The sequence below is a fragment of the Chlamydotis macqueenii genome, chromosome 28, assembly GCF_036417535.1.
Source record: "Chlamydotis macqueenii isolate bChlMac1 chromosome 28, bChlMac1.mat, whole genome shotgun sequence".
Lineage (NCBI taxonomy): Eukaryota > Metazoa > Chordata > Aves > Otidiformes > Otididae > Chlamydotis > Chlamydotis macqueenii.
In genome coordinates this window covers 2,512,711-2,536,703 of record NC_141583.1, presented here as the reverse complement: position 1 = coordinate 2,536,703, position 23,993 = coordinate 2,512,711, and the positions used below count along the sequence as shown (strand labels likewise).

Below are 23,993 nucleotides of genomic sequence, written 5' to 3'. Positions count from 1 at the left end.
GGGGCGGGGCCTAGCGCGAGGAGGGGGCGGAGACAAGCGTAGCTGGGCGCGGCCGTCGCGCGCGCGCGAAGAGGAGGAGGAGGGGGCGCTGCAAGATGGCGGCCGCGGTGGGGCCCGAGTCGGGGGGCAGCAGCGGGAGCAGCGGCGGCCTGGCGGGTACGGAGGCTGCGCCGGGGGCTGCGGGTGTCCAGGAAGGGACGCGGGGCCTCGGCCGGGCCCCGCGTGGGGCGAGGGGATGGGCAAGGCCGCGGGGAGGGGGAGCGTGGGAGGCCGGTCGGTGCTTTGGGGCGGCGCTGTGGGGTGAAGCTGGGGGGGGGGGGGGGTGGGGGGCGAGCTCTGCGTGGGGGGGTTGTGGGCCCGGGCACGGGTGGGATGGGCTTCACGGGGCCCGGCTGGCTCCGGGGGGGGGGGGGTGGGGGGGTGTAGGGCTGAGCTCCTCCTGGGGAGGAGGCTGCGGGTGCGTGGTGAGGACCCTCGGGCGTGAGTGGAGCCTGGGGGGCTTGACACCCCGCTACAACAGGGCAGCTGGGGGGTGCGGGCTGCGGTGGGGTGGGGGGAGCGGAGGGGTTGGTGCCAGGCGAAAGTTGACTCTGTTCCCTTGTGTTTCTAGAGCCCAAGCCGTGAGGCGGGTCCCCTGCCCCGGGGGTGGAAGCGGGTCCCGTGTCCCCCCGCGCTGGGCTGCTGGGGCGCAGAGGGGTGGGGGGACCCGAAATGTCTTCGTGGAGTCAGGGCTGTGCTGGGGAAGGGGGAGGATGGCGTCTCCCCGGCAGAGGCACCCTCTTCTCGGCTGCGTCGGGCAAGGCGAAGGGAGCTCGCCGGAGCCGTTTGGCGCCCGTGGGGAGGCAAGATGTTGTGGGAACGTAAATGTCTTCTGGTTAGGTCTGTTTTGGTGCCCGGAACCAGGACCAGCAAGAGTCAAGGGGAAGGTCTTGGAGGCCTCTGACGGCTGAGAGTTTCTCTTGCTCTGCTGATTTGAAACACGAACTGGAGCAGAGAGACGCAGGGTTGGAACCGGGCACCCTCCTCCTCCCCGCAGAGGGATGGTAACGAGGGGTGGAAACCTCATCTGGGATGAAACAGGGCACTTCTGGTTCTTAAACCTGCAACTCTGCCTCCTCCTGGCATTTCATAGGTCTGGCAGCGTTCCTGGGGGACTTGAGAGCTGTGTTCTCCTTCTCGCAGGCCCCAAACCTGCTTCTTCATGCTAGTTTGGGGCCGGAAACCAAAATTACTTTCTCAAAGCCTTGAAATTTGCGTTTGGCAGGATCCGGCGATCTTTCCTGAGCTTCTCTGATAGAGAGTGGCTGGATTTTTTTGTTTATGATTATGCGATGTACTGAACGCTTCCCAGTCAGTGTGACAGCACTTGTCACCCAGGTCGCAGCAAGGGAGACAGAAACCCCCCGGAAGACGTGCGGCTGAACCGCCGACTCGTTCGGCGCTCTTGGAGCGGTGATGTTTTGCACCTTAAGCCCCGCTGCCTGCTGCCTCGCTTCTCTTCTAGAGGTATTTAGGGCCAGATTGCCGAGCACCACTGTAAAGGAAATTGATTTAATTATTGCTGCGGCACTGATGAAGTATTGTCTAGCAGGGACATCTGCCTGCGCTCGATTTTCTGGTTCTCAGCTGCATCCTTTGGGCAGTTGTGAAGACAGACGTCCAGCGTACTCACTTTGGTTTTGCTTGCTGTGTGACCGGGCCTGCGGGAAGTTATACCTGTCGGCCGGATAAAGCCAGTTTTGTGAGGAAGAGGAGAACGCTTTGGTGTTTGTTGGCTGCGGCAGCCGTGGTGCCTCAGCGTGGGGCTGAGCCTCTGCGGGCAAGACCCCTGGGTTTTTTTGCTCTGGGGCTTCCTTTGAGATCTTGATCTTCGCCCATGCTCGCCCATTTTCTGAGCTGAGGAGGAGGAGGAACTGGCCTCGGAAAGCTTGAAGGGTTTCGAGAGCGTTGCTTAAGAGAAAATATGCAAGTACACGAGTAAATCTCTGCTCCCTTCCTGGTGGAATAATTGCCATTGTTCCACTTCTCCAGCTGGCGAGCTGTTGGCTAGTGCTCATTTCCCACAGGATTTGAATTCTGTTTGTGACAGAGCCCCCGTCATGTGGCGTGTGCGATCCATGACGTACGTTCACCTCGGCTGATCCCTGACAGCGCAGGCTTTAAACCTCAGATTTCAGCCCCACCTCCAGGAGACTCGGGGCTTCTCCGAGCGATCGCCCTCTGTCCTGGGCGGCGTTTGGTTTTGGGTAGGACCTGGTTCCTCAGCCGGTTCTGGAGAGGTGGAGCTGGGGATGACAAGAGCTGTGAGCCGAGGAGAGCGATCATGAAATGGGGCGTTTCAGTTGTTCAGTCCTTTGTGCAACGGGTGGTGCGCGGCTGCTTTACAAGTACGAGTCCGAGCGAGTTGGGAGTTCATTGTCGCTTTTGGCCTCAGACCCCTCCCCGGAGTCCACGGACAAAAGAATTGTTCTCAAAATGGCTCGGTCACTTCTGGGGACAGGGAAATCATCCCAACGCATCTGAAAGTGAGCTGAGAGCAGGCTCCCGAACTGCTGAGCTGTTAATGTCGGTGTAGAACACCCAGAAGGACTCGCCCCGCTCCCCCAAATTCCCGCAGAAGGGACAAAGCTTTCTTGATGCCAACTAAGCAAGACTGAGTGCGCAGGAGGGAAGATTATTGAATAGAAACGTCTGAACGGCTCATCCTCGGGCTTAAAATACGACTGTCAAATGACCCCAAGTCCCGTCTCTGTTATAAAATTCTCTCCTCTTCCTGACCATCAGCTGTGAAACCTCCGTGGGTGTTGCAGGTTTCTGTCGTCAGCTGGCTCCCGTTGCTGAAACTCGTGCCGCGGGAGTTGTGCTTCTGTCTGATGCCCGCTCTGGCGCGGGGCAAATCTCCTTTTCTTTAGGATGGAGACAAAAGATGACTGTCGAAAGGACAAAGGTAGGAGCCAGCTCCTCTAATAAAGACAGATTCATCCGTCAGAGGGCAGCTCGTCTGGCAAAGCGGGAGCTAGAAAGCGAGTGAGAATCGTGTGGTTTTAGGGGGACGCTGATGACTTGGAGCGCCGTTTCCTGAATTATGACTGAATTTCCCTTTGGAGAGGAAAAGCCCCTCCTCCCTGCCTCCAGCTTCGCCGTGTGTTTTTTAAAGCAGCTGCTTGGTGTTTTATTTTTCCTCCCTGCCACCCCCGTTAGCCCTGCGGGGTGGAGGAGCCCTTTTTTTCTTGAGATGGAGGTGAATTAATGCTGCCTGCACTGCCTCCCTCCGCTCGCCCAGAGCTCCCTTCTCCAGGATCAGGGCTTCGTTTTCCCCCAAACCGGGTATCACACTTGATCTTGCTCTTTCTTGATTACTGTCTAACAGCAGTGATTAAATGTGTAATCTCGCCGCACCCCTGTGGATTCGGCTGTGTTTAAAAGCAGAGCACTCCCAGGGCAGACAGATCCCTTACATCTGACCTAAATCTTACTCTTCTGGGGAAGGGTTGTTTATCTTCCCCCAAATTAAGAAGGTGGGGCGGCAGACAGGGCGCTAATTCTGGTTTCCCTGTCGCCGGTTCCCTCTGGGGTCGGTTTTGAGCAAGTCCCGTAATTGCTCGGCTGGAGCAGGGGCTGCTGACGTGCTCCCTTCCCGGGGTTAGTGATTTTTTATTTTTTTTTTTGTAGAGCAGGCTGGAAAAGGAGTGCTTGAAGTGTTTACTGTTAGGATTCGTAGCCCCAAAGTAGCTTCTGATATCCTTGAAGCTGGACTTTAAATTCATTAACGCCCCGGAAAACTCCTTGCCTTTTCATTTCTTGAATAGGTGTCGCTGTTGGGGAGCGGGGATTGGCTTAAATTTTAAATCCTCAGAGTGTTTTGGTGGAAAGTGGGAGTAATGCAGAGCTGTAGAATCGGTGGTCTTCGGCCAACGGTGGGATTCATTTTCAAAAGGCGGAACCTCGTGCGGAGCCGGTGTGCCAGAAGGCGCTGCCGCGGGGAAGGAGGCTCTCCCTAGCTCTTCTACAGCCCACGGGGCCCGGAGTTGCCATCAGATGTTCCAGAAAGTGGTCTTGTCCAAAATGCCTTCAGCAGGAATTGGTCTGCCCTCTTTTCTGCTGGGAAACGTGAGATCGTTGTGCTGTGATCCATATGGAGAAGCAATACCAGGAGTGCTCACCCGGCTGCATTAGCCTTGCTCCTGTGTTGGTTTCCAGCCCCTTCCCCGAGGCTGAAGGTAGCTTTGCTGAACTTGCTCCGTGATTTATTTCCTTTTAATTGTGATTTCTGCAGTTCCCTGGTGCTCTTTGACTCCCAGGCGCTTCGATAGGACCAAAGAGTTTGCCTGCCTGCTCTGCCTCGGAGTTGGTGTTTCTGGGGGAGCAGGAGGGCATGGCTCTGGCCGTGGTCTCAGGAGAGGGACGATGGGGGAAGAACCGCGGCTGGGAGTCGGGAGCAGATGCTGTAAACTTCTTGCTCGCTGTCCTTTTTGTCTTCAGAGTTTCCGCCCTTTAGTCCTGCCTACTGCTCTGTCTCCATCCTTCGTTGCTGCTGAAACTGTCATGCATCCAAGACTCTCTTTGCTCAGAGGTTTTTTATTTATTTCAAATGTTTTTCAGTGGAGAGAGTAACTTGTCAGTCAAAGATGGATTTGCGTTTCCGTGGACATTTAGACAGGGCTTTGTTCGTCGCTGCTCTTGTGACCGCTGATCTTTGGTCAAGGTCTGCTGCGCTGACGAGACTCGAAGGAAGACGAGTTTCTTCCCCGTGCTGGTGAGTTGCGATGGTTTTGCGTTGGAGCTCCCAAAGAACTAGTTGCCATGAAGCGTGTCTCTTCCAGGGATCGCTGGGATAAGCCCCAGCCTTCTCTTCTCCTCACCTGTGGTGAGCACCTCTTCTCCTCTGCAGAGGAGTTCCTTGGTTTTTCGGTTTTTTTTTTTGGGTTTTTTTTTTTTTTTTTTTTTTTTTTTTTTAATTGATTTCTAGATGTCGTGCCTGGCCTCAGCTCTCTTCTGGGTACTTAGAAAATCTTGTGTGTAGAATCCTGTTCTTAATTCTGCCTCTGGCATTAAAAAAATGGCTTTATTTCTCCGCGGCTAGGTGTGCTGACCTCCTCGTGAAGCACTTGGCAGTTTGCTGGTCAGGAGAGATTGAGGAAGGGTTTTCTGTTTCTGCGAAGCAGCGAGAAGTGTCCGGATAACGTTACTGAGATTGCGTCTCCTCTGTCTCTCTGAGTCTTTTCCCAACGTGTCATCCGCTCGCCAGCGTGGACGTGTCGGCGGTGTCCGGTGACTCGGGAGCGCCCCGTCCTGTGCCTCCATCCCCCGGCTCGTGAAACGAGCGTAGGGGAGAGGGAGGAAGATCTGCTAATCCGGGCCAGTGAAATCAGTCACGCGTACGGCAGCTGCCGACTGCTAATGGTGGTGGGAACGATAACCCTGAACAGGGATCTACAGCGTGCAGGGGTCTTTATCTAGAAACTGAATTCGTGAGCCCCCTCAGGGCAGCTTTGATGCCGTTGGTTTTGTGTCCTTAGCGTAATTTATCGGAACAGATCTATTGATGCAGAGAATTTCAGAATTATTAGTCACTGCTTGGCCTTCTGGCCAAGATCAAGTGTTTGGAAGTGTTTTATCCTCCTCTGGAGGGCCGAGCTCCGTGCTGGCAGGGGCGGGCTGCGTGATCTCACGGGTTTTCTTCCGTCTCCAGCTGCCGTGGTTAAGAGCCTTGGCTTTGACTCTTGGTTCAGGCCAGAATTCTACGCTTTTCCATGAGAGCTTCCTGAGAGAAGCAAATGAAATATTTTGGCTCTTACCTTCCAGAGCTGTGGAAGAGGTTTTTATGCTGCTGTGCAAAGGAGCGTTGCTCAAAAGTGTTTTGCTTGTGCAGTTTGGACCTTTGTTTTCTGGACTGGTGGAAACGGGATTTCTTGTTTCTTTATCTTTCTCAAGGGAAACATCTCAAGTATTTGGATATTCAAATATATTGAAAATATTCCAGTAGCTGAGGTGTCAGACCGATGTGCCAACTGTATAACCTGTTTGTTTTTCCTCATATAGATCTCAGCTTTTTGTGCTGTTCGGTGATGTCGTTTCGAAGAGGTAGATGTATTTTGTGCTTAAAAAAAGCATGGTTTCTTCCTCTCCAGTAACCAGCAGCAAAATGCCGTGTTACGTAACTGTCTTGGCTTCTGAGGATTGACAAAACTTGGTGGGTTTGTTCCCTCCCCCCTCTCCCCCCCCCCCAAATAAGCTGCTACCGCTCACAACAAAAGCTGCCGGTTTATTGAAGTGTGTTGTGTAAGCGCTCTCCTGACATCTAAACAGCTCTCCGCACCCCTGCGCGTGCACCGGATTGTTCCAGCGTTTCTGCTTTGCTTTCTGCCTGGTTGGCGTTTTGACGAAAAGAAATCTCGCTACTGTTCCCGTTTGCGGCAGTGGCCTTGGACTGGGCGGAACTCATCCCAGTATTGAGGGGGGATTTGCAGGCAGAAGAAAAAAAAAAAATGTGTTGTGGGATTTCTGTGTGGACAGCGGCTTGGATGTGTCCGTGGAGGCTCCGGCGTGTGCGTCCTCCAGGTAGTGTTCGGTGGGTCGAAGGCTTGGCCTCCTGAGCGACTTCTGCGTGCGCAGAAGCGCTCGTATCGCTGGTGCCACCGCCTGCGGGCAGAGTCCAGATGAGGAAGGAGACAATTCCCATTTTTGAGCGTTAAGAGGAGCTGTTTGGGTGAAACTCAGCAGCAGGACTGGGGAGGAAGGGCAGTGCATGCCAGCGTGATGTCTCCTGGCGCTTGCCTTGCTCTGCTCAGGCGCTGGAGTGCTTGAGCTTGGCGATGTGCTGGCGTGTGCTCATGTTTTCACATTTTATTTTCATCTAAAACACGAGGCGCAGCTAAAAATCTGTCTGAGCAGCTCTGTTTAAAAATAGAGCAGGGCAGGTATTTGTCCTGGCGGTACCAAATTACCGTGCTCGTTTGCTGCACGAGATGAGCGAGGATCTGACTGAACACCTCGTTACACGCTCCTTCCGGTGAAATATTTGTCCAAACCATTTGACCAGGTGCCGTTGCTGCAACTTCCCTTTATTTTTTTTCCCCCTAACGTTTCTGTCGTAGTCGGTAAGAGTATCCTATCTGTTGCCGGCTGAAAATAATCCTGGACAGCTAAGGCCAGGGAAAGGCAGATAGCTATTTATTTAGGTTGATTCAGCTTCCAGTAAACAGCTGAGGAATGCTCTGCAATCATCCGTTGGGATTGCCCCGAGAATTGGGAAAGGAAAAAAAAGGAAACTTTTTGAGACATCATGAATTCGTGTTTGGAGAAGATTTTCCAACCCTGCTCTGTTGCCTTTGGTCAGAAATAACTGGTTGGGTCAGGTGTCAGTCTGGGTCAGAATTAGAGTCGGTGATCCTCTGTTTTAAAGAGGTGTTTAAATGCAGAAATAGCAGGGTTTTTTGAGATTATTTCGTTTTTGTTGCGTTTGTGCCACTGAATTTAACACATTCACTTCTCCAAGCGGATTGTGTGTGGGATGGTACAAAACCGCTTTTACATAGCGATAAAAAGGGGTGGAGATAACCGAAACGTTTTCATGCGGAAACATCTGAGATTTTATTCTCTGGCCTCAGCTAATAACACTTTTGGGGAGAGCTTGTTTTTGCAGGACATGCGATAGCCCTGCGTTAGCTTCAGACCTCAGCAGCTGTGCGTTCATCCTTCTGCTTGGGCGTGAATAAGCGTTTTTTACCGTGGTCGAACAGGAATTTCCTATTTCCCAGTCAGCAACAAACTCATCTGGAAAGTAGCAGGAGGGAGGGAGGGAGGGGGAAGCTTCCTGTCACGGAAACTGGGTGTGCTGGGACCAGAGCGGTGCTGCGACCGCAGGCTGCGGCTTTCCCTGGGTGACTCACCCTTTCTTGTAAGCGGCCCGGATGGGAGGATCGGTTGTTGTTGCTTCCCAAATCGCTGCACGAAAGGGTGAACCGAGACACCGGGGCCGTGGGGGAAGAGGAGAAGGTGAAGCCGATGCTCTGGTCTGTGCTGAGGTGCTGTGCACCTTAAAATCAGGGTGAAACCTCCAAGATAAAGGTGCTCTGCGGTCTGGCAGGGCACAAACCAGACGTGCTTTGGGATGGTAGCTCTTCCAGCCAAGACCTGTTGCGTATTCTTGCTTTTAATGTTGCGTGTGATTCAGGCGGCAGAGAGATTTGCTGCTGGCTCCTCTGGTGAGCGAGCTTCAGTTAAATCCTAGCGGAATACGGTTTTGCACGCATGATTAAATGTGAACGCAGCGAGTCTCCAAGGTGATGAGGCTGGCGCTGCTGCTTCAGGATTGCTTAAGCGATAGGGCTTTTAGATTTACATAGTTACAGATACTTGCTTAAAAAAAAAGGCTTAATTGCTATTAGTCGGGTGTTACGTTGCGCTGCCCCCGGGATGTTTCCTCCGTCCCTGTGTCCTGATGGATCTTGGCCAGTTCCGAAGCCTTGTGGCAAGGTGGTGGAGTGCAGCTTTACTGGTTTTTCGTTGCAGCGCGCTAAGTCGCAGAAGCTTCCTTCTGGCTGGAGATGCTCTCAGCTCTGGGCTGGTGGTGAGGGGAAGAGGGAAGGGATGCGAGAGGTGAAGTGAGGCGGCTGACTCCGCAGAGCCCCGAGCGCGCCGGGGAGGAGGAGAGCTGGCTGCAAGAAACTTCAAACACACAAAAAACGAGAGCTTGTTGGGACAAACTTCCTTGTCTTGAAGGGGAGATGAGAGAGGGTGAGAAGGGGGTTGGAGCCGGTTGTTCTGCGCTCATTTTGTTTAGCAAAATGCGTTTGTCACAGACGTTTTTTCTTTTTGTTTGCGTGTTTAATATGTATTGAAATGAGAACTTTGATCACTCAATAAGGGGATCAGGAGGCTGCTGGATTTTGCTGCGAAGTACCTCTGCTCCGTCTGCTGAAAGGCAGGTTTTGTAGCGCTGTAGCGTTGGCTGAAATCGCAGCGTGAGGCTTTGCACCGCCTGGAACAGGCAAGCGGAAGGGGCTTCTGTGAGCGAGCGGTGGGTGGACCCAGAACCGCTGCAAGGATCGTGTGTTGTAACGCTTCAGCTGATAAAACAATTCCGGGACGCTGGGGACACAGCCCTGCGCTCGCTCTGCGGTACCATGGGGGTGTTGCCTTTGGGTGGGGGCGGTGCTCGTGGCTCCCATGTGTAAAAAAAAAAAATAAATCTGTTGCTGTGTCTGAAGTAGGGAAAAAAAAAAAGGAGCTTGTGTGGTTTTCTGGGCTGGAGGCAGAGTACGTAGTTGTTTTACGCATCTGCCCGGCGGGGTCAGAGTTCCTGTCCTGGGAGCTCTGGGCCTCGCTGGTGCTGGGCTCAGGTTGGCCGGTGGCTTTGCGGTGTAGACAGACATCGCGGAGGGGCAGTGTCATCGAATTGCCTTTTTTTTTTTTTTTTTTCTCTCTTTACCGCATCCAAAAAAGCCCAAGAGAAGAATCCAGGCCTAAAAGAGAAGTTAGTCCGTCACCTCGTGGATATTTAGGACCGCAGCTGTATGAAAATCCCTGGGCTTGGCTTCAAGCGGAGAGGTTGATGTTCTGGGCCTTTTAATAAGAGATCCTGGAAGTAATTTTAAGATAAAGCGTGGTCAGCACATCTGCTGAAAGACTGCAGAGCACTTGGCCCTCCCCGTTCTAAAGGATAGACGTGAATGGTCCCGCAGAGCCGTATGGCCCCGTCGAAGGCAGGGAGGCCGCTGCTCCCGCCTGGGAGGCTGTCCCTGCCTGTTGGCGTGGTGCTGGAAGCCAGCCGAGCGGGGCAGGGCAACCCCGGAGCGGAGTTTGGCTGGTGAGCGTTAAGCAGAATAGCGTTTCCTCGTGGCTTGACCAAAATTCGCTGCTGTAAGAGAAGCTGGAAGAAATCAGCCGTGAGTCAGTGCTTTTTCAGATGCCTTCAGAACGTTGGAACCAAGTTTTTTTTTGTGATGTGTGATAATGATTAACCCTTTCTGAGTGTGGCTTTGTTCTTTTGACAGGATCATCTACTTTCAAAAAATCACTCACCCCCGAGGTAAGTTTCTGACCGACAAGCTGGTTTGTTCCCTGGCTTACAGAATGCCCAGCTCTAGATTTATCTGCTGTTTTTCCAGTCTCACTCAGGTTGGGGGTTAACCAGGCAGTGGTGACTACCGTAAGCTGCAGGTACTCATTTGGGAAGTGGGAGCATTTCTCCTTACCAGGAGAATCTCTGCTTTAAAACTCTGCTTGTCCTGGCACTGAGCAATCCTTGTGCCACCAGAACACCGCATCTCCTGCCGCGAGCAAGGCGTTCAACTCGTTTTGGCTGAGAAACGCCATTTAACAACTGCGTGCGTTAGAAAACGATGAGTCAAGCGAGCTCTTGTGGCATGAATCAGAGTGGGATTTGCCACCTTCCTAAAATGCTTCCTCAAATGCTTAGCCTTACTGGCAAAAAAGCACAGCGACTGGCTCTGCTTGGTCCAGGCTTGCTTAGGGCCGATCTGTTTGTGATTAGAAAAAAGCAAACCCTTCCACGTGGTGTTGCACGAAGGTGTTTTTCTCTAAATAGATGTCCACCCTCAGTCACACGGGCGTCGGTCCATTCTTTGAAGGCGTTTCAATGCCGTCGCTCTTCCAGCCTGTACCGTGTCCTCCCTTCGCGTGCTTGCAGGGGTCCGGGGCGTTGGCGGGCTGCGCTTCGCAGGCTCCATCTTTGAGAACAGCGAAATCAGACCAGGTGGTTCTGGGCGGCCACTGATCTCCAAGACACTGGGTTTTCCATCCTTGGTTCTTACTGTCTTTCCCTCCAACCCTAGATGCCAGGTGCTTCTGGGCAGCCGGGCTCGCAGACAATAAAGAAAGGGCACAGAGGAGTGGACTCCACGGGCGAGACTACCTATAAAAAGGTGAGTTGCCTCTTGCACAACTCTTTAATTGTTGTCATTCTCCTCTTGGCGATGCGAGTGCTGCCCGGAGCAGCAGCGTGTCTGACGAGGTAAGACTGTGACAGTTGCTGAAGATTTCAGAGGAAAGGAGCTGAAGGACTGAATATGCACTTCCTGGCCTCTCTTCTGTAGCCGCCTAAAGAGGGGATTGTTTTTAAACTTTGCCCATTAGCAACACTTCTAGGCCTGTTCTGGTTTATTGGGTGCTTTCTGTCCTCTTGGGACACAATCATTCCTATAGATCTTGTGGCATGACTGGAATTTGCTTTACAAAGGGGAGATTGTTTGGGTATTTTTTAAAAAGCCTGTAAACGCGGCTGGTTTATGGATGCTGCTTCCGCTCTGTTGGCCTTCATCGGGGTGGACCGAGTTTCTCTGAAGTGAGGTTGACTTACAGGATGTGGAGTAAATGGGTAGTGGCTTGATGCAGGCGTTTCACTGCTGTTCTGGTCTGAAATCTCTAATCCAGATGTACCTCCAGCTGCCTGTCGGGAATCGGAGTGGAAGGGGGGAATTTAAATGGCGTTTCTCCGGAAGCTGGCTTTTGTTATAGTGCTGCTTTTGAAATTGCTGGTGTCTTCAGGACTGGGATCTGGCTTTCGGTTTCCCAGTGAATTCAGAGCTAGAGGGCTAGACACGATAATAGGAGAGAAAAGTAGAAGTCAATGGAAAATGCCTGAAATGTTTCTTGCAAGGGTCCCAGAAACCTGGTGGGATGCTGCGTGGGATTTGTCTGGGAATAAGACTAATGGACAGTCTGTCTGTTTTCCATCCCCTCCTTTTCCAGGGGTGGTAAGCTGGTTTTTAAAATTCTTTGCCCTATAAAAATGACAGTAAACAGGCAGTCAGCTGCTCAGCTGACCGTGCTGGCTAATAGGAGAGGAAAATACTTGTTCCTTGGCAACCTGGCCCTGTGGCTCTGCGTTCACAAACAAGGCAGCGATGCTGCGCCGTGCTGGTGAGTTCTGTTTCTCATCAGTGAGACTGGCCTGGCAGTTTAAGCAGGGCTAGGTGAGCTGAGCCGAGCTCTATTTTCAAGCAACTTTAGAGGGTAAGGAAGGAAAGGCTCCCCTCCCCGGAGCCTCCTCTTCTCCAGGCTGAGCAGCCCCAGCTCTCTCAGCCTGGCCTCACAGGAGAGGTGCTCCACCTCCATAGGAAAGGTGCTCCATCTTCATGGCCCTGCTCTGAACCCTCTCCACCAGCTCCACGTCCTTCTGATGTTGGGGGCTCCAGAGCTGGACACAGTACTCCAGGTGGGGTCTCACCAGAGCAGAGCAGAGGGGCAGGATCCCCTCCCTCGACCTGCTGGCCACGCTCCTCTTGGTGCAGCCCAGGATGCCGTTGGCCTTCTGGGCCGCAAGGGCGCATTGCCGGCTCACGTTGAGCTTCTTGTCCACCAGCACTCCCAAGTCCTTCTCCTCAGGGCTGCTCTCAATCCATTCCCCGCCCAGCCTGGATTTGTGCCTGGGATTGCCATGACCCAGGTGCAGGACCTTGCACTTGGCCTGGTTGAACTTCATGAGGTTGGCACGGGCCCACCTCTCCAGCCTGTCCAGGTCCCTCTGGATGGCATCCCTCCCCTCCAGCGTGTCGACGGCACCACACAGCTTGGTGTCATCGGCGAACTGTTTGTTTTATAAGGCTTCATGGAAGATGTGTGTCAGGGGAAAAAGCTTGAAATGTTTGTCCCCCAGATACCGCGGTGTCCTCTGCCAAACGCTTTGATCCCATGTGGCAGGAGGCTGGGCTTTGTTTAGCTTAAGGAAACAAACACGAGCTGGTCGGATCTTGTTGTGGGTCTGGTCGCTTTATGCATGAGCCAAGTGAAATGTCCATGAGCTGCAGCGCACAAATCCAGCCTCCACCTGCTCTGCAGCCTCAACGTTTCCGGCAGGCTTTACAGCAGAGTTCGTATCTCCAAGCTCTGGAAGCTGACGGGCCGTATCACACCGAGGCGTTGGGCAGATCTCATCTGGGCTGTTCTGGGAGGGACGCCCATAGCACGAGCTGGGCTGAAGCACGTCGCCGTGGTCTGAGATGAGATCATGTGCTTCCTAGACAGAAGAGAGGACTCTTGCTGTGAGTAGCTGTTCCGAGAACACAGCTCTGCATTGTTCTTGGACGGTTTGTGCAGAGGATGGAGGAGCGGGATTCATGTCTTTGCTCGTCATTTAAAAATGCCAGTGAACTCCTTAGGGTTGAGGAGCCACGACCTAGCGAGTGAGGCAGACGGAGGAATGCGGTAGCGCCGAACAGAAGCGTGTGTTGTGTACCGCCCTTGCCTGCGCTGCCGTGTAGAAGACCCAAGTCTGTGCCCAAGCTGGGAAGGGCGAGCTTCAAAGTGTTGTAGTTCCAAGACCTGGCAGACCAAGGGACGAGAAGTGTGTTGATTCCTAGGGCCACAAGATGATCTGTCCCTGGATGTCTCCCCTCTCTGTAGGGCGTAGGGATGAGTGCTGTGGGAGGAGGAAATGAAATTCAATCCTTTTAAGGACCAGCTGGATGTTGATTCCAGTTCACATCCCTTACTGCTTGACTGCTCAGAGCGCAGGGATTGAGCAGGATGCTGTCAGGGATGTTGGGGTGTTCCGTCGCCAGAGCGGTGTTAATCCATGAGAGGGAAACGATGGAAGCTGAAACCAGCAGGTGTGAAATACCCTCGCTGACAGTGCTGTTTTAAACTGGGAGCTCTCTTTTCTTTAACGCCTTTCATTCCTATTTCCAGTCTGCTGTTCTGCGTTGTCTAACGTTTTCTCTCTCCTCCAGACGACGTCATCTGCCTTGAAAGGTGCCATTCAGCTGGGCATCACGCACACAGTTGGAAGCTTGAGCACCAAACCCGAAAGAGATGTTCTCATGCAAGATTTCTACGTAGTAGAAAGTATTTTCTTCCCAAGGTTGGTGCTTGCTTTCTTCTCTCTGTGGTGCTTTGCTAGTGAGTCGCAGCATTAATTCCTGACCCTGCTTGAACGTGAGGAAGCGGTGTCAAACCAGGGCAGCAGAGCTGCTCAGTGCAGTGCTTACAGACCAGCGCTGGCTCCTGCCTGCGACTGGTGTCTGAAGATCCCTGCCTCTTCCCTATATTTATCCACCATCGGTTGTGTGAACGAATGCACTCTTGCTCTTGTGTGTGCCTACATTTGTCTCTCTTGGGTGGGTGCTTCCTAGCCCTGCGGTGTGTTAGAAGCAGCCAGCCAGCGGGTGTTTGCTTTTGGGGCAGTTTCTTAGGAAATGTTTCAAATACAAATACTTGTGTGTGCTTCTCCCCTGCATCAGTGAAGGGAGTAACCTGACCCCAGCTCATCACTACAATGACTTTCGGTTCAAAACCTACGCTCCAGTGGCCTTTCGCTATTTCCGGGAGCTCTTTGGGATCCGACCAGATGACTATCTGGTGAGTTGGTGGAGGGACCGGGTTGCCGTTTGTCGCGTACTCTGTGGCGGGTGTCTGTCCTCTTCCGCCCTCGGAGCTCTGGAGTGCTGTGAGGGCCCGTGGTGATGACGAGTTCTGTAAGCGCAGCGGTGGATGCTGTACGTGACCCTGGGCTTTGCCTCTGTTAATGTTTAAAAGGAAGAGCCTTCATACTGAGGTTTCCTCTTGGTGTTCTCTCACCTCTGTGTTTCTCACCTTGTTCTCCTCAGTACTCGCTCTGCAACGAGCCGCTCATTGAACTTTCAAACTCTGGGGCCAGCGGATCCCTCTTCTACGTATCCAGTGACGATGAGTTTATCATCAAAACGGTTCAGCACAAAGAGGCTGAGTTCTTACAGAAGCTGCTGCCTGGCTACTACATGGTGAGTCACTCGGGTGAGGCTTTCTTTGCAAGCTAGGGAAGAGTCCTCCAGACGTACAAGTTTGTGATGCGGACTGGTATGGAAGATTGCAGGCTGCTTCCTGACCAGCTGTGAAATGTCCATTGCTTCCTTGTTGCGTGGCATCACACCCGTGGTACTTACATGGAAATAAAGGCGTATTAATTTTATGAAAGTGGCTACAGCAAAAAAAAAATCTCTGTCCTGATGTATTTAGCTTCACCTAAGCACCACATTTAAAAAGGCTGAGCACGAGATCTTCCTTTGCTCTGAAGCCTCCCCAGCTTAGCTTCTGTGTGAGTGTAGGAAGGGAGGAATTTGCTGCTCAGTCTTCCTCTGACCTGTTTGGCTTTACAGAGAGGCTATTAACAGCTGTAGGTAGCACCCGTCTGTTCCCCGTGTTCACCTGCCCTTGTCTCTTTGCTTCTTTGGCGAAGGCTTTGATTCACTGCCAGCTCCGTTTCAATGCAGAAGCACGAGAAGGGGCACATAACTCCTCGAACTGGCATGTGAATAACCAGAATGGCTTTGAAGGTATTTCTTTTTGATGTTTCAGAATTTGAACCAGAACCCAAGGACGCTGCTGCCAAAGTTTTACGGCTTGTACTGTGTCCAGGCCGGAGGCAAAAACATTCGCATTGTCGTAATGAACAACCTGCTGCCGCGCTCTGTTAAAATGCACCTGAAATACGACCTGAAGGGCTCCACCTACAAACGCCGTGCATCCCAGAAGGAGCGGGAGAAGGTCTTTCCAACGTACAAGGACTTGGATTTTATGCAGGACATCCCCGACGGACTCTTCTTAGACTCTGACATGTACAATGCTCTGTGCAAAACGTTACAGAGAGACTGTTTGGTAAGTGGAGGGGTGAAGGGCAGCGTGGAGAGTTATTGCCTTTTTTCTGAGCCTTTCCCATGAAAAGGAGATGGTGGCTGCCACCCTTGTAGCCTCTGCCTGGGGTATTGACTTAGAGAACCTAGTTTTTTTGGTGATGGTGTGGACAAGAAGCAGGACCTGGACCGCAGTTTCATTCAATACTTCCAGCCCAAATGAAACCTAGCACTGCCTCTAGCGGTAGAGGAAGCACCCTCTGCCCGGGACGTGCTCTGCAGCAGGGCAGGATCTGGGGAGAGGGGAAGGATGCTTGACCAAGTCCGGTCCCAGCGGCTGTGCAAAAGTCAGTTTTCTCCTTGCTTGGTTCCCTGTCTGCACAGGGCTGCCATCGGTGGCTTTCCTCTGACCCCTCTGACTAGAGATGAGCTGACTGCGCATGAGCTGTGGATTAAAAGCCGTCCCTTCAACACGCCTGGGGCGCCAGGCAAAACTGCTGACTATGCTTCTGAAAATGTCTGCTCTGCCAGTTTCACTGGGCTTGCGATACTGAGCGAGGCTTTGTTGACTTTCTGCCCAGGTCCTGCAGAGCTTTAAAATCATGGATTACAGTTTGCTCGTTGCAATCCACAACATTGACCTGGCACAGAGAGAGCACGCGATGGCAGATGGGACGTCCCAGACCGATACGCGGCGACCCGCCGCCCAGAAGGCCCTCTACTCCACAGCCATGGAATCCATCCAAGGAGAGGCCCGGCGAGGTGGCACCATAGAAACAGATGACCAGTAAGTCTGTGGCGGTGTTACTCTTACCGGTGACGGGTAAAACCCAAGCCTGGCTGATGGAGACTTAGTCTTGATGCAGACTGGGCTGTACAGGATTGCTGTCGCGCAGGGCAGAGGTGCAAAATGTTGTGACTTTACCTTTGATTTCCCTTCCTTAACGTACGAAAGATTTTCTCGCCTTCCAGGTGGCATTTGAGAGTTCTCTGCCCGCCTGTCGGCAGCTTCAACTGGTTATTTCCGTCTACCTCCAAGAGGCCTAGCGAGTGTTTTGTTAGATCAGACCAACGGCCTGTAAAGTCCAGCTGCCACCCTAGTAGGGATGCTAGCAGATGCTCTTCGCAGTTGCTTGGTTTCCTCTTACGGATGAGTGGGGATTAATCCTTATTTTCAATTAAATTGTCATCTGGAGGGAAGAGGGGGTCATTTCTCAGGAGGGTTAGCTCGCTGACTGAAATAGCAATTTGCTCTGACTTGGCTTCCCCAGTTTGTTAGCTGAACGGTAGGTGCCTCCTGCCTGTTGACGCTTGTTAAATATTTTGCGTGACGCGCAGCCCGCTCTGGGCTGCGCAAGAGAGGCAGCGCGGTGTGAGGACACCGGGTTTCACCTTCGCGCCCTGTCCTCTCCTAGGATGGGAGGCATTCCGGCCCGCAACGCAAAGGGGGAGAGGTTGCTGCTGTACATTGGCATCATTGATGTCTTGCAGTCCTACAGGTAAGAAACGTTTGGGAACAGCTTTGTGGCAGCTAGATGTGAAGACTGCTTTCCAGCATTGTCTGCTCCTGCTTGGTTGTCGAGATTGGCTTTCAAGAAATAGTTAAGGCACAATAAGTGTTTTGGTGGTGTTTTTTTTTATTAACCACTTTCTATTTTCTTGAAGTTGAGCATTTCTGGGTCTTCCTTGTTTTATTTATTTCATGTTCCTGGAATGATTTACTGCTACGAAGTTGGTTTTGTGTGCTCTTGTGGTTGTACACAGTCACTGCGCAGGAAGTGGCGAGGGAAAAACAAGTGGTGGCTTAAAATGGCCATAACCACTTCTCCCTGTAAAATTTAAAAATAGCGGCAAGGCTTACCTTTTCTTCTATTTATATTAAAATGCAGTGTGCAGACGGTTATGCACGTGAAATGTGTGTTAAACGTCACTGCAAGTTAACTGCTCTCGATAATCAGGCCTGGGAAACTCTCCCCTTGGGTGTCTGTGGAACAGTTTTAGGAAAATGGGACAACGAAGGGAATTCAAAGCCAAAGCAGTCAGCGTTTGGGGTGTGCTTGCCACCCTGGCCAGAAACCGGACTCGCTACTGAGCGAGCGTGATGCAATGCAGACAGTGGGGACGTGATGTGAAAATTGTGCTTGATTCTTTCCTTTGTCAGATTTGTCAAGAAGCTGGAGCACTCCTGGAAGGCCCTTGTACACGATGGGGTGAGTAGAAAAATACCACTTCATGACTCGTTCAGCAAGAATACTGGCGTCTCTTTAAACTGTGCCTGCTGTGCTTGTTCCTTCTGGGCGCAGGATCCTGGATTTCTAAGATGTGTGTATTTTTCCTTTTATACGTAGGTATTATTTTCTAGGTAGTCTCAGAAACATTTGGTTTGTTGATGGTGGTCACCTCCTTGTTCATTAACAAGTATTGATTGCTTTGTATGTAATGCCTATGGCTTGTAGCTTATCACTTCTCACAGCCGCTAGTGAGAGCGACGGTGAGGATCCCCGACTGTTCCTCGTCCAACGCAGTGGGTGTTTCGAGGCCAAACGACCTGGGAGAAGCTCATGTTACCCGTAATCATTTATTAATTCAGATTCGCACACTAATGCTTGTCCCTTGGACTTCTAGGACACCGTATCTGTGCACAGACCCAGCTTCTATGCTGAAAGGTTCCAACGGTTCATGTGCAACACGGCGTTCAAGAAAATACCACGTAAGTACCTCCGTGCAGCTGTACCCTTGGCAATTGCCATGGTTCCTGGCTTCTCCCTGCTCAGCAGCCGTGGTTTGGGAAGGTGGACGACAGCGTGCAAGAGATTTAGGAAGTCTATTGTGCTGTGTCCACCTCTTCCTTCCTCCTAGATTGTTCTTGCCTAGCAGGTGTGACCTTACAGGAGCTGCTTTGTCATCAGCTTGTTCCATCAGGGCACAGCCCTTGCAGCGTACTCTGTCACGTGGAACGTTGCTGCATCGGGTCTTTTACTCCTTCCTGGACATGTTAGAAAAATGCTTAAATGCTTTCTGCTTTTTTATTTTTTTATTTTTTTTTTTTCTCTCTGTTCTTAAGTAAAGCCATCCCCTTCTAAGAAGAGCCGGTCTGGCACAGCAGTTCCTCGGCGGAGCTGTCAAGGAGGAGTGCCTTCCCAGTCACACATGTCATGTGAGACAAAAGCACAAGTGACGGCAGAGGCGGATATAGAGCAAGGTTGGTGCCCTGGGCAAAAAATTAAAAACCTAGAGAAGCTGACTTGGCTGTTTCCCAGAATTCTGTTGCAACAAATGCAAGGCAGGATGATAAACCTCATGTCTTTATTCACAAGCGGAGTAAGACCAGGTTGTAGAGGTGGGGAATTCTTTTTCGTGGCATCTTTCAGCTTCATCTGAGCATCCAGCGTGGGCCGGGCTCCCCCTGGGAAGTGGGCTGAGGCTGGGTTTGTGTCAGGGGAGGTGAAGTGGGCTACTCAGTCCAACTTGGCGTTGGAGCAGAGCTGTGTGCAGGGCTGATTCTTCAGTGCTCAGGCATCTTAGATGCCTTGGGTGGGATCCAGCACGGATCCCGACCCCTGGCTAGCGTGGGAGCTCGTGCCACACGATGCTACTTGTGCTGGTGATGGAACAGTCTGTGCTTCAACTCAGGTTCCCACCTCGGTCGCCCAGATCTCCTGCCCAGGACCCTGCCGGTAGATGAAGCGAACAGCGACTCCGTCGCAACAACCCTGTCCACTTCTTCCTTGGGCAGTGGAGGCCTCAACTCGCCCGCAAATAGGTAAGGCTTGTGCCGTTTTGGTGCATGGCAGGCCAGCGGCTCCTACAGTTCAGGTTCCTGAGCCGGGGGAGGACTCTGGTGCTTTACAGGGTGTTTTGGTTTTTGGCATGCTTGTGGAAATCCCTGTTTGAGTGGTCCGTGTGTCGTTGGGCAAGTTCGGTGCTGTTGGTTCCAGCATGTGCAAGGGGGAGCATTGCGTTGCCATTCCTGCGTGCAGTTCTTTTCAGATGACATGATCTTGCATCTCCTGCTTGGGCTGCACGGGGATCCCAGTGGCTTTTGGTTCCTTGTGTGTTCTCTATTTAATGGTTTTGTTCTGGAGTTGAGGTAATTGCGCTAATTAAAGAGAATTGGTGAAAGTGTTGCTACCAAAATGTGCGTGAAGAGCATTCATGTGATGATGGGTGGTGCTGAAGATGACCTTCCTGCTGCTCTTTTCAGAGGGCTGGGCTCTCTTACAACTTACTGATGGGGTTGACATGGAGCTCCTACAACTCCTCAGGAAAGGAGGCTGCAGGACGTGTGCAGGGTGAGGTTCAGAATGTCGCAGAAGCTGAAATGCATGGAGAGCCCCGAGGGGGCTGGTGGCTGCCTTGGAATGCTTTGTTTCTTGCTGAAGTGGTAAGACCAGCAGGGACGAGGAGGAGCTGTGGTCAGAGGACAGTCCCTTCCACAGAAGTTGTTCTGAGGTGTTAACTTCTCTTCCTGGAAGCAATCGGAAACAGTCTTCCCCATTCCTGACCCACTGCCTGCACAGTGGCACTGGTCAAAGTGTCCACTCTCTCCTGAGCTGCAGGAGAGCAAGCTGCAGTTGTGATTAACACCTCCTACTCCCCCTGTAAAACAGGGAGACTTCTTGGTAGGGATCCTAAACCAGAGCTGCTCCTTTCCAGTTCGTCAGCATGCCTGAGGTGTCCTTTTCCCTTACTTAACCGTGGGTCTCTCTCCTTCAATCTCTACGTAGGTCAGTGGGCGTACAAGTGCATAAAGCTGACAGCTCAGCAAAGGATTTGGCTAGAACAGCTCCAGGCATCTTCCTGTCTAGGTGAGGGGAGGAACCAGACCTTGCCTGAAACTTTCTCCTGTCTAGAGGGTGTGCTCAGTGAGACTCACCCTGGGATCTGGCCTCACGCTTGTCGCTGGTCAGCGGTTACAGAGGTTCCGTACAGTCAGTTCACTCCTGAAGTGCGGTGTTGTAATGCAGTATGTCCCTGTGCGGAGGCTCAGCAGCCCTTGACCTGTCGGTCTGCTGTAGGGCTCGATGGTAAAACCTCTCAGGATGGTGTCCTCCTTCCCCCCCCCGTGGCGCTGAGCACCCTTCTTGCCAAAAACATGGGTTCTGGTAGGTGAAGTCAGACCTACTGCGCTGTCGGGCTGAGTCCCAAGCAGTTCCCCAGGTGCAAAGCCTGATTTGTGTTTGCTCAGGCACCTCTGGAGCGGAGCACACCGCTTACCGTACCCTGCGGGCACTCGAGCATGTGGTTACCTTTTGCCAACAACCTGTTAAAACCACGTGCCAGCGCCAGACCGTGGTAATGAAACCCAGGAGGGAGAACGGAGCAGTGTTTTCTCCCATGTGGAGCCTTGGGATCTGAGCTCTCTGCACCAGACCTGTTGTCAGAGGCTTAAATCCACTTCTGCAGCCTTGGGAGAGCTGTAAAGCTTTGCAAACCCTGAGAAGGATGAAAGCATTCTGTGGATTGTTGATTTATGACAACATAACATGTTGAATGGATTTAAAAAGATTTTTTGGTTTTGTTGTTTTTTTTTTTTTTTTTTCCCTCTCTCCGGAATCAACCAGTCTATCAGAGTGTTTACAACCCTTTGGGGAGGTAACCTCTTAAATCTCTGTAACCCTGTACAAAGGGGAATGATCCCACCCAAAACCTCTCCAGCTAGAGCTCCTGCCCTTCGAGGAGTGGGCACAGGGGAAAGGCCGGGTCTGTCCCACTCCAGATCTGCCTGGGGAGCGCGAGCTCAGCCCTCTCGGCTGGGAGCTGCTGACCGATATCCTGCGACAAGGGTGATCCCCTCCATCCCGGAGGGGCACCTCTGTTTCTCTTTAGTGCTGTAATTTAGTGGTGGACTTGGCAGTGTTAGGTTAATGGTTGGACTCCCCAGTGCACCAGAGCCTGCGTGAAATATGCGCTTGCAGACTTGGCCCCTCGCTCCAGGGACAAGGAGAGAAGCTGTGGTCACCACAGCCTCCGTAAGGAAGCGGGGCAAGATCCAAGCTGGGAGTTGGAGCTGCTTGGGCAGCAGGTTTGCAACCTTTTGGCTGCAGGATTGTGAAAGAAGCGGGAAAACAACAGGATGTTGGAGTAAAGCAAGTTGTCTTCCGTGCTCCACCGTTGCTCCTCGGTGACTGGTCCTGGCAGGCGCTCGGCTGAATATCCTGCCGTCAGGCTATGGCTCGCATTCAGAGCGTGGAGGGTTTGTGAAAGGCTTGCTAGGGGCCTTCTCAAACAAGGATGCCTCTGGCTGGAAAGGCTGAGAGTCGCTCAGCTCCACTGCTTCGTGGTTTCTTTATCCCTGGACTGTTTTCACCCAGGACTGTTTCTGTGTTGACAAGGTGCTCGAAGACCTCTGCAAAGAGGTGCTGCCGCTTGGCTGGATGAAAGATCCTCATTTCTAATGTCTGAAGGCGCCTCTACTGGGAGGGGTGATTTTCTAGGTGATGTTTCGGGTGCCTGGCCCAGCAGGGATAGTGTTGCCTGTGCCTCCGCGTTAAACCTGCCTAACGAATGCCGTGGTGCCCGTGCCGGGATGTTCCTGTCGGCTGGGTACAGCAGGGCAGCCCTGGAGTTGTGACTTATTGACAGCTCACTTCTTAAAAACTGCTTTACAGGTCTCCCCCTTCTGTTTCCCCAGCGGCTCCCCGGGACCTTCCATACCCGAGTGCTCCGCAGAGCTGAGAGAGCAGCTCGAAGACCTGCAAGAAACAGAGATAAGCTTTGTGAGTACTTCCCTTTCAGAAAGAAGAGAGCGGCTCTGGAGGTGGATGGAGAGGTGCAGGGGTTATGTGGTCCCTAGTTGCGAGCAGGATTTGTGGCGACCACAGCAGTAGCAGATGTTTTTCGTCCCCCTCTGCTATGCAAAAGCTCAGCCTGCCTTGTGCTAGGCACTCTTCATGCTCTTAGGGATAATCTGCTGCCCCAAACACCTCAAATTAAATAAGTGGGAGGCAAAGCAGAGGTGTTCCTTTATCCTGAGGGCACGGAGTGGGCCTGATGGCAGGGGTAGAACCAGACGGAGCTGACCGAGCTCATCTTGTCCCCGTGGCGGATGATGAATCCTCACAGACCCTCCTGCTTTAGTGTTAAGATGGTGGTTGGGGTCAGCCTGAGCTCAGCAGCCCCCTCTGCTCGTTGCCCGGGAGGGGAGGAGACCTCCTGCTGCTGCTCCTCAGAGGAAGGCAGACCCCTCCCCAGTGTCTCCCTCTCTTTTTCTCTTTGCAGTGAAGCAACACCGAGACCGCTGCGATGGAAGCAGATTGTTCCATGCTCTACGTGGTCTGTGGAGTCTGACAAACATTCAGCCCTTGTTGCTGACTTATTTAAAAAAAAAAAAAAAAAAAAGAAGAAATCTTATCTGGACGGAAACCTAAAAGCTGGAAGGCTGGGCTACGCTTAGTGGGATAGTATTAACGACGACTGAGCCAGCGCAGCTGCGCCTCGGACGCCGGGAAGTCTCCTTACAGCAGAGCCCACCGCTGTGTCCCCGCTGTCCTCCTTTCTTTGAAGCCTGCCGGGAGCAAAGCTGGCTGTGGGGAGGAGGAGGAGGAACTGCTCTCCGTGGGCCAAAGCCCTCTGGAAAAGGGATCTGGCTTCCAGGGAGTTAGCTGCTTAACGATGCCGACACCACAAACCTTGCAAGAATGGGCGACTCTACGGAGCTGCTGGGGGAAACGGGCATTGGAGCCTCGTTGGGGCAGTGTATGACAGAGCAACGTGGCTTTATTTTGTATTTTAAACAACTTCTTAATTTAAATGTTTCTCTGAATCCAGTCATATAACTTCTTTTTAGTCCTGCAATATAGTAAATTTTTTTTTTTTAAATGATTAGAGGTTTTTCAGTGTTCCATCAGAAAATATCCTGTGCGAGAGAGGCAGAAAGGGGGAGCAGAAGCTGCACTGGCCATGGACGAGCTCCTCTGCCCTGCCAGCTGCTCCTGGCTGCCAGCGCCTCTTCTGTTTTCAGTCCTGCGTCGCCCCGAGACAGCGACGAGCCGAGCCGTGTTGCTCAGAGGACTTCGAATGTGTGAAGCTTTTAAGGTGTCAGGGAGGTTTTGGGTTGGTTTGTCCTCGGTTTTTAAATGAAACCCTTTTGTCCTTCCCCGCCAAGCAGGGAGCCGCAGGTGACCTTTGTCAGGGGCACACTTTTTTAAAGCTATTTCTTAAGCAAACGGACCAAACCTAACCTGCTCCATTCCCTTCCCCTGCCCTCCGTCCTGCAAAACTCTTCCCGTTTTTATAGCTTGGTATCTCGCCTGGATCTTAGCTGCGGTCGACGCCGGTGCTCCCAGCGGCTTGAAACCTGCGTAAATGAGACAGACTTCTGCTTCTGCGAAAGTACGGAGCATTCTGAGTCCGATTTTTTTTTTTTAAACAAAATAAGCTGAAAGGAGGGATTGTTCCGCCGCCGTTTCCCCGGGGTGA

At 52.4% G+C, this 23,993-nt stretch overlaps 1 protein-coding gene across 1 annotated transcript; it reads left to right on the top strand.

Moving 5' to 3' along the window:
• Positions 1–95: 95 nt before the first annotated feature.
• Positions 96–23,329, top strand: PIP5K1A (phosphatidylinositol-4-phosphate 5-kinase type 1 alpha). Its single transcript, XM_086768121.1, has 16 exons — positions 96–156; positions 9,999–10,033; positions 10,800–10,889; positions 13,695–13,825; positions 14,205–14,322; positions 14,571–14,723; positions 15,298–15,597; positions 16,154–16,359; positions 16,988–17,071; positions 17,734–17,782; positions 18,198–18,282; positions 18,637–18,774; positions 19,206–19,335; positions 20,300–20,380; positions 22,207–22,291; positions 22,794–23,329. The coding sequence occupies exons 1-16, from the start codon at positions 96–98 to the stop codon at positions 22,794–22,796; spliced, it is 1,749 nt and encodes a 582-aa protein (XP_086624247.1). The 3' UTR covers positions 22,797–23,329.
• The last annotated feature ends 664 nt before the right edge of the window (positions 23,330–23,993 follow it).

Coding starts and splice junctions, on each gene's coding strand:
- PIP5K1A (XM_086768121.1), top strand. CDS start 96: ATGGCGGCCGCGGTGGGGCCCGAGTCGGGGGGCAGCAGCGGGAGCAGC. Junction 17,783..18,197: donor AGGCCCTTGTACACGATGGG/GTGAGTAGAAAA, acceptor TTGGACTTCTAG/GACACCGTATCTGTGCACAG. Junction 19,336..20,299: donor CTCAACTCGCCCGCAAATAG/GTAAGGCTTGTG, acceptor ATCTCTACGTAG/GTCAGTGGGCGTACAAGTGC.